This window comes from Monodelphis domestica, chromosome 5, assembly GCF_027887165.1.
Source record: "Monodelphis domestica isolate mMonDom1 chromosome 5, mMonDom1.pri, whole genome shotgun sequence".
Taxonomy (NCBI): Eukaryota; Metazoa; Chordata; class Mammalia; order Didelphimorphia; family Didelphidae; genus Monodelphis; species Monodelphis domestica.
The window spans coordinates 92,550,166-92,563,326 of record NC_077231.1 but is presented as its reverse complement, the minus strand read 5'-3'; the positions used below and the strand labels follow the sequence as shown (position 1 = coordinate 92,563,326).

The following is a 13,161-nucleotide window of genomic DNA, read 5'->3' as shown; positions in this document are numbered from 1 at the left end:
GTCAGACACAGGGAGGTGGCCCCACTTTGCTCATTAATGCCCAGGCTCTAAACTTCCAAAAGAAGAAAAAAGGAAGGCCTGGCCATTCCTAAACATGGCGGCCCTGGCGGGGAGGCAGGGTTCATTGAACTTTCTCTATTCCCTGGTTCTCTGGAATGGTTTCAGGCTTGTCCTTTGGGGGGTGGGTTGGAGGAGGAAATGGGATCGAGAGGGAGGAAGGACTCGGGGAAGGAAAGCTGGAGGGAGAAAATGCAGTTCTTAGAATTTGTTCAGAGTATAAAAATAATGACGTGAACACCTCAGGGACTGAGCGCACTATTTGCCTGAAAACAGCGGATGGGTAGATGACTTTGTAAGGTGTCCCTCCTGTCATTTAGTACATTTTCATGATATGATTAGGTGCTTTGAATAGCGTCATTATGCAGTTACTCCTTGGGCTGTGGAGTTTGGGAATGGAGGCATTTCCCCAATTCCATATTTATGATTTATACTCCAAAGAGAGAGCATTGGGCTGTAGGCCAGCGGTACCCAGAAGATGAAATGACTGTCTGCCCCATTTGAGAAATGGCATGTCTGTAACTCTGTGCAGCAAGGCATTGAGAAAAGGCCTTATTTTCAGCCTTGTCAAGCCTGACCAAAACCAAGGCAAGGCTTGAGAAACTGAGCCGTCCTTTTTTCCAGCATCCTGCTTTGGGCATTTGAAAGCTTCTCTGTGTTCGGAATCCTGCTGAGATAGCAAAGATGACTCCAAAGACTTTTCATATCACCCAGTCAAATCTTATAGGACAGATGGGGTAAGATTTCTGGGAATAAGCATTTAATGGGAAACTCTAGAAGCCATCAACCGGCAGTGTTTGCCACAGTAAAAATGATTGTTTATGTCCCCAACACTACCAACTTTCATCAGCCTGAAGAATCTGATGTTTTGAACATTCTAGAACTTATAAAAAAATTGCTTAACATTGCTCTGCAGTTTTAAACATATGTTCTTTTGTTAAAACCAAAAGTAGCTTTGTATCTCCAATGATGTCTGAGCTAAAGACTATTTTTGTCAGCATTGGTGAATATACTGCAATTGTGTGTTTTCTTAAATCCTTTCCTTCTGCCTTAAAGTCAATACTGAGTATCAGTTCCAAGCTGGAAGAATGGTTAGGGCTGGGCAATCGGGGTTAAGTGGCTTGCCCAGGGTCACTTAGCTAGGAAGAGTCTGAGGTCAGAGGATTCTTTCTGCCACATGACCAGTAGCACCTCCTATCCTCATCCTACCTGGGAGCCAGCTTCCAGGGCCAGTTCCCCCAAGGTCCTCTGTGTTCCACAGGGTTTCCCTCCAGGCCCTTATGGCAGTGTCTGCAGGCTGCTGGGCAGAGGCTGGCCAGAGAAGACTCCTTAGGAGTGCTAAGTCAGTGCCTGGGTGGCAGCTCTCCTGTCGTGGGGGCCTGGGGATTTGGGGCAGGCTCCAGGCTTCCTTGGAAGGCTTTTTGGTGCATTCAGTGAAGCAGCCCTCCTCTGGGGGACGAGGAGAGGGCTCTCCCTCCTGGCCTCTGTTTCTGCCCCATTCACAATGACTTGTGGCCTGTAACATACTGGTTCCTCTCCAGAGTGGGCCTTGATGTCTGTGACGGCGGTCACTCCCTGGTGATGAGGAGCTCTGATCAGCGCTGCTCTTTCAGGCCTCGCCTGGCCTCCAGGGAAAGTTTTTGCCTGGGTCTGGCTCAAAAGCCCCGACATGCTGAACTGCCTTTGGACAGCTCTGCTTTCTCCATGGGTTCCTGCCCCGTCCGTGTGCGAGATTAGAAGTGTCTCATGCCTGCTCAGCAGCAGCCCATTTTACGAGACTTGGACAAGCTGAGTCAGGACAGAGGATGGCCATCGGGATGGGAAGAGTTTCAGACAGCCTGATAAAGAGTGCTTAAGGGACTGGGTTTTTCTTCCTGGACAAGGGGGAGTGACGGCTCTATTCAGATGTTTGGACTTCTGTCACCTACTTGGGGGAGAAGAATGAGCCAGGAGGCTGGCTTCCGCCCCAATGGGCAGAAGGGCCAGGGAGGAAGATTTCTGCACTTCACCAGTGTGCACCTTCATAATCCCTTGTCATGCCCCCTTCACGGGGCCGTTGTGGATAGTAAAGGACTGTGAAAAAAGGGATCACAGTGCTGGATTTGCAGTTTCCAGAACTACAATTGGAGACAGTTAGCTTGCACAGTAGATAGAGAGCCAGGTCTGGAGATGGGAGGTCCTAGGTTAAAAATCTGACTTCAGACACTTCCTAGCTGTGTGACCCTGGGCAAGTCACTTAACCCCCATTGCCTAGGCTATACCACTTTCTGCCTTGGAATTGATAACTTAGTATTGGCTCTAAGAAAAGAAGGGTTTAAAACAAAGAGGAGGGAGAAACAGAGACAGAGAAGAAAACTCTAATGACCTGTAGCAATGTTAGTTGTATGGATTGGGTTATTGGGTTTCTTGCCTCTGATTTAGTAGAAAGATTACTGGGTTTGGAGTCTCAAGACTGCAGGCCCGGGTTTAGAGCTGTGGAATGCTGTATCCAAAGGCTTCTTCCAGTCTGGGCAGATTCTGTTATTGCCTGTGCCTTCAAGCCATTAATCAGATAATTCCAAATGACCTTTTCCTGGATAAATCAATCAAGCCTGCTGGCTGCGGGTCTCCAGATGTGCTCAGTTGTTTATCAAGTCGGTGACCTGACATCATTAAAATCCAGAGGAGACCTGTGTTCTGAGTCTCTTCTTTGATGCCCCCTTGATCCATACCCTTAGCTCCTTCCCTTGAAAAAGGAGCCGTGAAAGCATTTTCTTTGCTTCTCTGTTGTTCATTCATTTGGTTGTGTCTAGTGAACAGCTAAGGATTTGTGTCAGATTTGGCCTCTTTATTTTTTTAACCCTTACCTTCTGTCTTAGACTCAATACTGTGCATTGGTTTCAAGGCAGAAGAGTGGTGAGGGCTAGGCCATGGGGTCAAGTGACTTGCCCAGGGTCACCCAGATGGGAAGAGTCTGTCCTGACTCTGTCCATTGCGCCTATCCCTTTGCTTCTTTTTAAAAATATTTGATTTGCTTTGTTACTGGTTGAGTTGTTTGTCCTTCCTTGGAATGATGATGCTATTTGTATAACTACTGACCGACACCTGTTCTGCAACTTAGAGTGCTGCGAAATATACTTGGGAAAAGGTAAAATTACTCTATTTAGTAACACCCAAGTCTGATCCCTGATAGCCTGCAATATGCCCTCATTTGGCTTGTCACTTGTTTTGCATGATTTGACATTTGGAGCAAAAGATTCTGACACATTCGTTAATTGTCCAGCATAGACCACCCTTTTATCATATCAGAGATGAAGGAAGTCCATTTCTTCAAGTCCGACCTAATTTACAGATCTATGTTTTCCTCCACATTTGATCAGACTGCTTCCCAGGTCACTGAAGCACATATTTCCTACTCTTTGCTGACCTGGGGCATAGTGCAGGCTCATGTCATGGTCTTCTTTTCTCCACTTGAATTCTGTAATTCCTGAATGACTCAGCTTTAGTTCTTTTTATCAGAACTTATCATTCCATCAATTGGGGTAAGACTCATTAGAAGGCAAAAATCCCCCCAACTTTTTTTGCATGGCTGCTTTGCAGTCTGATGAAGAAGCTTCAAAGTTACAGACTCACTTAGATTCCAGGCAGTGGTTTTTGTTTAATTTTGAATGAAAACAATGAATTTCATCAGTCAAAATGTCCTTTATCTAATCTTTCGCATTCTGGTCTTTGAACTATTGTAGCCATAACAAGCACATTTTTCTTTTTTTTTTTTAACCCTTATTTTCTGGCTTAGGAACAACTCTGAGACAGAAGGGAAAGGGCTAGGTAAAGGAGGTGAAGTGGCTTTCCAGGGTCACATAGCCAGGGCGCGTCTCCTAGCTGTTCCAGGCATATTTTTCATAACAATGGTTAGCAGATTTCTGTTTTTACTAGACTTCTAGCCCTCCTGGGGGGTAGAGGAATTAATAGCCATTCTTCCAGCATCCAGGTCCCTCTGAAGGTCTGCTTTCTGCTTCATTGTGGCCGATCTTGTTTCACTGTTGACTTGACTGATGCCGGAAACACGACTTCCCCATGCCAGCAGCCACTGCAATATCTCTGACCATCATTAAAGTTTATTTGTAAAGAGCTACAACTTTTGCACGTTTCCTTGAGATCGTTGATCCACTTTTTCAAAGCACAAAAATAGGAACACAAAAACCACTACAAAGTAGAGCGTGGATGGAGAAACCAGCACGATCTGGTCAGACATTCCGAGTCAGCCTCATGTCTGAAGAAGCTCACACATGATGACAGTTTGCTGCCACCAAATGACACCGTATCCAAACTACTACTTGTCCTGAGTAATTCACACATACCGTGAAGTTAAGTTAACTGGCCCAAGGTCGCACAGTTTTAAAAAAGGCATTTTCATCTTTAAGATGTATTGATTTATCTTTACCCAGTTGTGATTTAACATTCCTGTGCCAGGCAAGAATTCAGAGCGATGCTTCTGGTCCTTCCTCTAAACATTTTTGTTTTCACATCACCTTTGTTTCCAATTATATCCTCCCCAGAACTTGCCCCCCCCAACCCATCCTTTATAGTGAAGAATTAAAGAAAGTGGGAAAGGCCATTCAGGAAAATTTATCAGCATTTTGTGTGTTCCAGAGTCCATTCACCTCTGTAAAAAAGGGAGAGACAGGTGTGCCTCTTCTCAAGGGCAATGCGCAAACATTTTCATTACAATTTGGGTTCTCTCTTTTTGTTGTTTTTTCCATTTACATGGTGGTTGTGATGGCATATATTTCCCTGGTTCTGCTTTCTGTACTTTATATAAGTTTATAAGTGCCTTCTGATTCTACTTTGAATTCATCATGTCCTTTTTAAGCCATAGTAACATATCCCATTACATTCTTCTCTCTAACGTTTGTCATTCCTCAATCAGTGGGGATCTGCTTTGTTCCCATTTGTTTTTCTAATACCATAAAAAGTGCCACTGAATTTTGGGTGTAAATATGGAAATTTTATGCTCATTTTGCTTCTAGAGCTTATTCTGTCACTTTAAAAGATTTTTTCAGCAGACTTCATTTCTATTTTCCTAGAAGTGCCCAATATCTCTATATTCTCTTTGAGAAGTTTATTCTTTGGGGTATGATAACTTCATGGGGTTTGAAAAGAGCACTTGGGGGCCATTCTTCAATAGATATTAAAGGAGGGGCAGTCAGGTGGCTCAGTGGATAGAGAGCCAGGTCTAGAGATGGGAGGTCTCGGGTTCAAATTTGACCTTAGACACTTCCTAGTTATGTGAGCCTGGACAAGTCACTTAACTCTCATTACCTAGCTCTTACTGCTCTTCTGCCTTAGAATCAACACACAGTATTAATTTTAACATGGAAAATAAGGAAAGAAAGAAGAAAGAGAAAGAGAGGAAGAGAGGAGAGGTGAAGGAAGAGAGAGTGGGAGAGAAGGAAGGAGGAGGAGGAGGAATAAAAGAAGGAAGGAAGGAAGGAAATAGAGCCATGGAATCATTTTTAATGCATGGAAGAGAACAGAAGGATGTCTAAAAAGAATCACAGAGACAACTGCTTTGAAAGTTACCTGCTGGGGCAGCGAGGTGGCACAGTGGATAGAGCGCCAGGGCTGGCGGACCTGGGTTCAGGTACTTCCTAGCTGTGCAACCCTGGGCAAGACACTCAACTGTGTTTGCCTAGGCCTCCTCGTGCTGTCTGCAGCCCCAGTCACTATTTTGCTGGAGTGCAGAGGGGACTCTCCGAACACAAAGGAGTCAATAAATATACAGGAAATAAATCCAAAGCACTTGGGGGAGGGGTTGCCTGGCACTGTCCAGAAAGCCTTCTTGGAAGAGGTAGCCTGGGAATGGAAGCAGACAGAAGTGGGGAGGGAAAAGTCTGCCGGTCAGATGGATGCTTCTTGTAGTATAACCCTGGCCCTAGAGGGAGCCAGGCTGTACAAAAAGGACCAGAAATAGGGTTCTTCAGCAGGTAGGCAGAGCCAAGGCAGGTCCACCTACAGCTTAAGAGTATCAAGGGTGATCTTCATCGGGCAGGCAGTTACTGAAGGGAAGCCTGTAGACATTTATTGGGTGATTGTCTCCGTCCATCCGCGAGCTCTTTCTTTAAACCAGCAGCTGGGTAAGGCCGCCTCTGTCTTTGCAATGCCCGTGTCCCTAAGTAAGGCTCCCTCCCGCATCTTTGATTTGCCACACTCTAGGCATCGCTCTGACCAAAAGAATAAGCAGTTGCCAGGTGCTGGGATGCAGTGTTTAAGAACCCTTCAATTTAGACGGAGGATATACTTATTCCTTCCTTGTTTCAAGTGACTTACCCCAGTTATTATTTGTGAAAGTGTCTGCTATATATATCTAAGGATGAGTGGGTCGCCCGCTTGGCGGTGAGGGGCTGAGGTTCTCCCTAGCATATTTGGAGATGGGAGTTGTTCACGACTCCCGCTTGTATCAGAGGGAAATCACGCCAGGGGTGTTTGGTTCTTTGGTTTGGTGATGGTTGTTGTGGGAGTTGGGGCTAAGGTATTTTTATACTTAGTAAGCAGGAAAACACGAATTTCTGAGTTCAAACGTCTTTCTGTACAGTATTTATGAGCCACGATCTCCAAAAGTCACCTTCCCTACTACCAGGTCCATATGGTTGTTTGTCCGGGTATGAGCCTTGGAATCCTTTAAAGGAATGTTCCTGCATAGAAGTGCTGGTCTGTGTTAATTCATGGAAGAAGCTGCCGCTGCTGAATCTCTATCATCCAAAGCAAACACCTTCTCATTTACCGTATTATTTGCTTGAATTCCAAGCAACATACCTAGAACACGTATAATTAGCCGAGACTACAGACTTGCCTTTTCAGAAGATGTATTTACTTAAAGAAGTTATGCATATTTCATAAAGAAAAACAGGGAATATTTATTAACTTTAAAAAATTGCAATCCAATCTTGGTTTGATTTGAGATGTGCTTTTTTTCAGTACAAATTCCACAGAATTTCAGGTCTGGAATAGGGGCTCCAAAGGGCCTCTACTCCAACCTCTCATCAGGAATCTCCTGTTTTTACAGAGGAAGAAACCAAGATCCGCAGAGGAGACATGAATTCCCCAGTGCCCCGGGGCTGCTTGGTCATTGTGGCAAGATCAGCTTTTCCTGTTTTTCTGTCTCCTTGTCCAGGGCTCCTTCCAACACAATATTTAATTTTTGTTTTATTTAGTTATCTTAAGAGACATATTTGAGGGACAGATTTATTGTTGTAAGCCTTAAGAGTTGTAACTGACTTATACTACTTCTTACTATTCATATACTTTATTTTTTTTCTTTAAACCCTCACCTTCCATTTTAGAATCAATGCTGTGTATTAATTCCAAGGCAGAAGAGCAGTCAGGGCTAGGCCATGGGGGTGAAGTGAGCTGCCCAGACCTAGAGAGGAAGAGGGGGCCATGTGCCCACAGGGAGCGCTCTGTGTGCTGCCTTTGGCTCCCATGCCATAGGTTCGCCATCACTGTTCTAGGGTCTCCCAGACTCATTTTCGGTTTTAACCACAGGAGTGATGAGGTCAAAGCGGTGATTTTAGATGGCTGATCAGGCAGCCTTTTGCACATGGATTGGAAAGCGGAGAACCAGAGGCACAAGACATTTGTGAGATTATGCCAGGATCCAGACTGGCCTTGGGAAGAGTGGGATTATGGGATCTGAGAGGACACGGGAGAGAGTACAAGAAGCACCGGATGGGATTGGTGACTGTGGAAGGGCGTGAATGCAGCCAGTGCCACCAGCATCTAAGAAAGGCCACTGCTTAGAGAAGCAGATGGTGCGGGCAGCAGGCCCTCCGTGTCCAGGCAGTTGTTTAGGACTCTTTCAGTGGCATCGGCAGAGAGTTTGTTCATTGCGAATTCCCTGTTCCAGGGATCTCACCGGTCTGGTCTAAGATCCCAGGAGAGACACAGAGATGGGCCTTCCCTCTAGGAACTTCTGCTCTAAAGGGGAGAGGAGATGCTTGTGTAAGTCATGGGCAAGTGCTGAAGAGCAAAGGCTGTTGGGAGAATTCTCCGGCTTTCATCCCTGTCCCTCTTCTTTCCCAGAGTAGCTCTTGCTAGATGGTCTCACGTGCCCCAGAGTGAAGGTGGGAGGAAGAAGGATCAGACTGTGTAACTGGAGGGTGGGGGTGAAGCTGCAGAACTGTAATGTGGGCCAGTCAGTGACAGACAGCCTCTGCGCAGCCCCTGGGGGAGCCGGGCTGTGGGGGCACCTGGGAGGACGGGGCTGGGCTACCCGGAGAAGTGATTTTGGAAGATTGTTTTCTGACTTTTGGGAATTCAGATTGCCCCCCTCCTCCCTCCCCCTTCCCCAGGCAGTAAGTAGGCCCACCTAGGCGCTGCCGCCGCTTTCCTGTAGTGCGTATTGGGAGCGCAGCTGTGCGGGTCTCTGGGATGGGAGGGTTGGAGCAGACGGCGGGCTTGGGCCCAGTGGGACGCCTCCGTTGCCCCCAGACATCAGCTGTCAGACAAGGGGCAAAAGGTTTGTGCTTGGAGCAGCCCCGCACACGGTGAGCCAAAGGCTGATGCAGGACAGCTCCTGATAGAAGAGGGAGTGTCAGGGAGCAGCAGGGCCGGCTCCGGGCTGGGGACATGGGAGAAGCACAAAGCTTCTCTGGGTCTGACTGGGGATAGAGCAGGGTGTTTGTATGTCTGTAGGCTGGAGGAGCGCGTCCACGCAGCCACTGCTTTACTTACAGAGGTCCTTTTATTATCACTGGTGCTTTGAGAGCCTCATGGCCTTGGAAAATCTCCCTAACTGAAGCGCACACAGGCACCCACAGGGAACGAGGCAGCCTAGGTCAGCACTGGCGAAGTATGGGCACACGTGCCACCCCCAGCACAGGCTGCTCCGTTCCCTTTTCCCAGTGTCCAGTCCCAAAGTGAGCCCCTCTTCCTCTGCTCTCGTCCTCTCTTGGGTAATGGGGTTGGGGGGGCTCACAGGCAGATTGAATGTGCCCTCTGGACTCTGAGACTTGAAGCCCTCCCAAGGCTGGACAAAGGACAAAGGGCTGGGAACTGCCTGGAACTCTTTATGGGCTTGGGCAGAACTCTTGGCTTGCTTTGGCTGAAAATGGGGCTAGGCCCGCTCGGCCTGCCCATCCTACCTCCTGGGGTTGTTGGGGGAGGTTGGGCAGAAATGAGAGGAGACCTTTGAAGGACCTTCTAAAGTGTCCACTTTACCTCCTGAGACTGTCAGTCATCCATCCTGTCCTTAATAGCGAGAAGGGCCTGCCTGCGGCACTCAGGGCAATCTTCCTGTACTGAATTGAGTTACCGGATCTGGGAGCGAGTGCAAGAAGCCCGTCTCCCTCCTCCCGCCAGTGTCAGCACACTTCCCTGGGCAGCCCTCCTCGGCACTTCTCTCTTGTCCCTTCTCTTGAGCGTCTTTGCAGACTTTGAATGGGCCAGGAATGGTGTGACCCGCTAGCAATGCGCTTTGGTTTCTCATTCTAGGTATTCACCTTGCTGTGGATCGCCGACTGGATGGTCCATCACTTCTGGAGAAAAGGAAAGGATCCTGACAGCTTCTCCATCCCATACCTCACGGCTTTAGGCGATCTGCTGGGCACGGCCTTGTTGGCCTTGAGCTTTCATTTTCTGTGGCTCATCGGGGATAGAGACGGAGATGTTGGAGACTAGCAAAGCAGGGAAGTGCTGCCTGCTCTCAGACCATGGAGAAGAAGAACAGAAGGGGGCGGCATATGACTCCTCTTCCAGGCCTTTAATACAAGACAGGAATCTCATTTTGGCCAGGTTAATTTAAAGTTGGAACTGATTTGATTAAATGGCCTTACCTTTTTTTAAAACTGAATTTGAATAGAAAATAAAAATGAAGGGATTTGCCTTTCAGGAGAGAATGAAGGTTGATTTGACTTTGAAACAGATAGGAGTTCAGTCTCTGGAGTTAATTAAATCAGAAAATATGCAGGGAGTTAAATATGAGTAATTGTGTAACTAGACACACCCAGGAACGTACTGGTTGGTGTTCGACTTGTAATGGAAGATTGGCAATTTAACCTCTTTTCTAATGAATTTGGTTTCCATGAAAATTTAAATGAAAAAAAAAAATACCCTTTTGGAGTTTAAAAGTTTTAACTACTTCCACCTTTACAACAGCTGCCTTTGAAGTTACAAATGACGAGGCCCCAGAAGATACTGGATCAGAGATGGAGACTTCAGACTTTATCACATGAAGGCCTGGGAGCTCCCCAGAACTGTTGCTGATTCAGTTCTCACTCCACAGCTACTGGCAGCCAGTCTGTAAAGAACAGGATGATTTGGGGGGCTGGGGCGGGACACAGGGGGTAGGACTTGGAGGAGAACAAGTAGGTCATTGGGAGCCATGATTATATTTTCCCCAAACCCAAAGGTAGAATCAAACAAGAGGAAGAAACACAGCAGTATTTGTTAGACCCCATACAGGGTGAAAAACCACTTTCTCTTCTGCTTTGTTGGAAAATTAAACCTGAGTTTTGGTTAGGAATGAGGCATCAGCATGAGGATCTATTTGGAAGCATGTTGCTGTGAGGCATTGTCAGGCACACTGTTTATCCAGAAAGTCTGCCGAGAGCCTGAATTCATCCTTGTGTTTGTAAATGTTCCCCCCTTTTAAAATGATCCCCAGCTAAAAGGAGGAAGCTTAGTCTAGTTCACTCACACAGCAAGAAAATGGAATGAGATTTACAGACAGGCAAGTGGAGGATTTTAGTATTTTGAAAAAATCCGTTGAAAAGCCTATGCTGGGGACAGCTGGGTGGCTCAGTAGAGAGAGAGAGCAGCACCAGACCTAAAGATGGGAGGTCCTGGGTTCAAGTGTGGCACAGACACTTCCTAGCTGTGTGACCCTGGGCAAGTCACTTAGCCCGGTTGTTTAACTCTTACCACTCTTCTGCCTTGGGACCGATAACTTGGTATCAGTTCTCTGACAGAGAAGGTAGAGATTTTTTTAAAAAGAAAAGCTTGAGCTTATCTTTGAGGGGGCCCATCTGCCCAGGCCTTCCCAGCACTGCCTGTTGGGCTGATTCTCACAAATGGACCATAATGTGCACAGAGGATGTAGTTTTTCTTTGCCCATTTTCCTAGAAGCTCTAATGTCTATCGGGAATTCTTGGACCAAGCTGATTAATTATTGGAAAAGGTCGGCACTTTTCTATATAATAAAATGAATCCACAAACCAGTGGAATTGCTCTATGGGTGTATCAGCTGTATAATTGTTTAATGTATGAGTGCAGACGAAGGGGGCCATTCCATTGTAAGTGAGTGCTGTGACGCGGGTGTTCCTGTTTGCTTTATTTCAGTCGGAAGCTCTATAGAACTCTATCCCTGAAATCATCCCTGTTGAGAGGAGGAATGGAGGAGTCCTAGGTCTGCCTTGTTTTTCTTTCCTACGGTTATGTCGTTTGTCTGCTTTGTAATGTAGCTGGCATAGACGGTAAGAGAGGGCGTTAGAGTTTCTCCTGGGGAGAGTTATGGTGCCACACGGTGAATGTTCTTACAAAAGACAGCCTAAGTTCACAAGTATTTCACTGAGGTTTTATAAAGATCCATTAATACTTAGATTGGTTTTATTTATTTAAAGAGTATGAAAAATGCGTGTTTACACTTGGATTGTATGTTCTGCGATTATTTAGAGGATTTGTGTGGAGACTGAAATTCCTAGTTCCATTTTGGCCGTTGTTAGCAGAAAAAAAAATGCCACATCCCAGAATTTGCCAAACAGAGCTCTTCTTCATTCGCTCACAAGCCTCTGGTTGCCACTTTGTTTCCTCAAAAATATAATTATGCTATCTGCCCCGGTCTGTGCCCTTCCCCTTTACAAGGTTCTTCATAGACTCTCGCCCTCGGGGATCCTCACCCAGCCCTGTTTCACACAAGAGGTCCAGAGCTTCTCGTGCCAAGTCCAGTGCTCTTCCCCTGACTTCAGGCCGCCCCTCAGAGCTCCCTGTGATAGGCATCCTTAAGGACACACACACACACACACTCCCTCTCCAGGGCCACAGCCCAGAACGTGGGGTTCTCATTTTTAACTCCATGCCTCAGCCTTTTTTCTTTTTCTTTTTCTTCCACCAACTGTCTACAAGCAGCTGGCCTGACGAGGTTCATCTTTTGTTTTTTTCCTGCTCAGTAGAGCAGGTCAGTGACTGGAAGGGGGAAGAGAGAAGGGGCCCCAGTGGCCAGGATCATTCACATAGAACTAACAAGACACCTGCTCCATCCGGGTGCGGAGCTGAGGGTCAGAGTGGTTGAGTCCCCCAGCCAAGAGACCCCCCATACTGCCAGAGGCCCAGAGCTCCCAATTTAGAGCACTTCATGGTTTTAAAAGCTCCCTCCTCCCAAACGTTATTTACAATCCACAGCCCAGACAATCACCCACCGGTGGAGCTAATTATAAAATGGAAGTACACTGTCTAAAAAATTAAAAAAAAAAATACAAACACCCCTCTGTGTGTTCATCATTAATAAGCTAGAGATTTGAAAATATTGTGACTAATTTTTTGAAATCTAAAAAATCAGACACTTGGTGGGGTCAGGGGGAGATGCTTATGTTGTTGGGTCATCCTCTATCTGTGATAAAGCATTTTCCCCCCTTTAGAATAAAGTTTCTTGAAAAGGTAACAGTGGAAACTCATTTGAATGTATCTTCAAGGAGACATAAAAAATGACACCTTCGGGACTGCCCATGCCATTGTGCTTTCAGTGCAGTGGACTTCCTTCCATTGCCTCCAGGTTGGCCCCCTTTTTTTAAACCTTTACCTTAAAAGCATTCCTAAATATCAGTTCCAAGGCAGAAGAGCAGTCAGGACTAGGCTGTGGAGTGAAGTGACTTGCCCAGGGTCACACACTTAGGGAGTGTCCGAGATCAACTTTGAACCCAGGACCTCCCCTCTATCCCCTGAGTCACCTCACTGCCCATTGTGACCTACTTTCTGCAATGTGCTAAAAAACTGGGTGACAAAATTGGTTAGAATTGTGTCTGAAGCAAGAAGGAGGTTCGAGCAATAATAACGTGTAACCAGGTGGAATGGCTCGTCAACTCTGGGAGTGGGGAGGGGAGAGGGGAGGGAGAAAACAAGAATTGTGGAACC

General features: G+C 46.5%; 1 protein-coding gene across 3 annotated transcripts in view; it reads left to right on the top strand.

Moving 5' to 3' along the window:
• Nucleotides 1-12,691, top strand: part of SLC41A2 (solute carrier family 41 member 2) — a 139,138-nt gene extending 126,447 nt beyond the window's left edge. For all 3 annotated transcript variants that reach the window (XM_007503355.3, XM_007503356.3, XM_056798790.1), the window contains exon 11: nucleotides 9,529-12,691. In XM_007503355.3, coding sequence (XP_007503417.1) covers nucleotides 9,529-9,714 — 186 coding nt within the window. In that variant the 3' untranslated portion in view covers nucleotides 9,715-12,691. The remainder of the gene's footprint in view (nucleotides 1-9,528) is intronic.
• The last annotated feature ends 470 nt before the right edge of the window (nucleotides 12,692-13,161 follow it).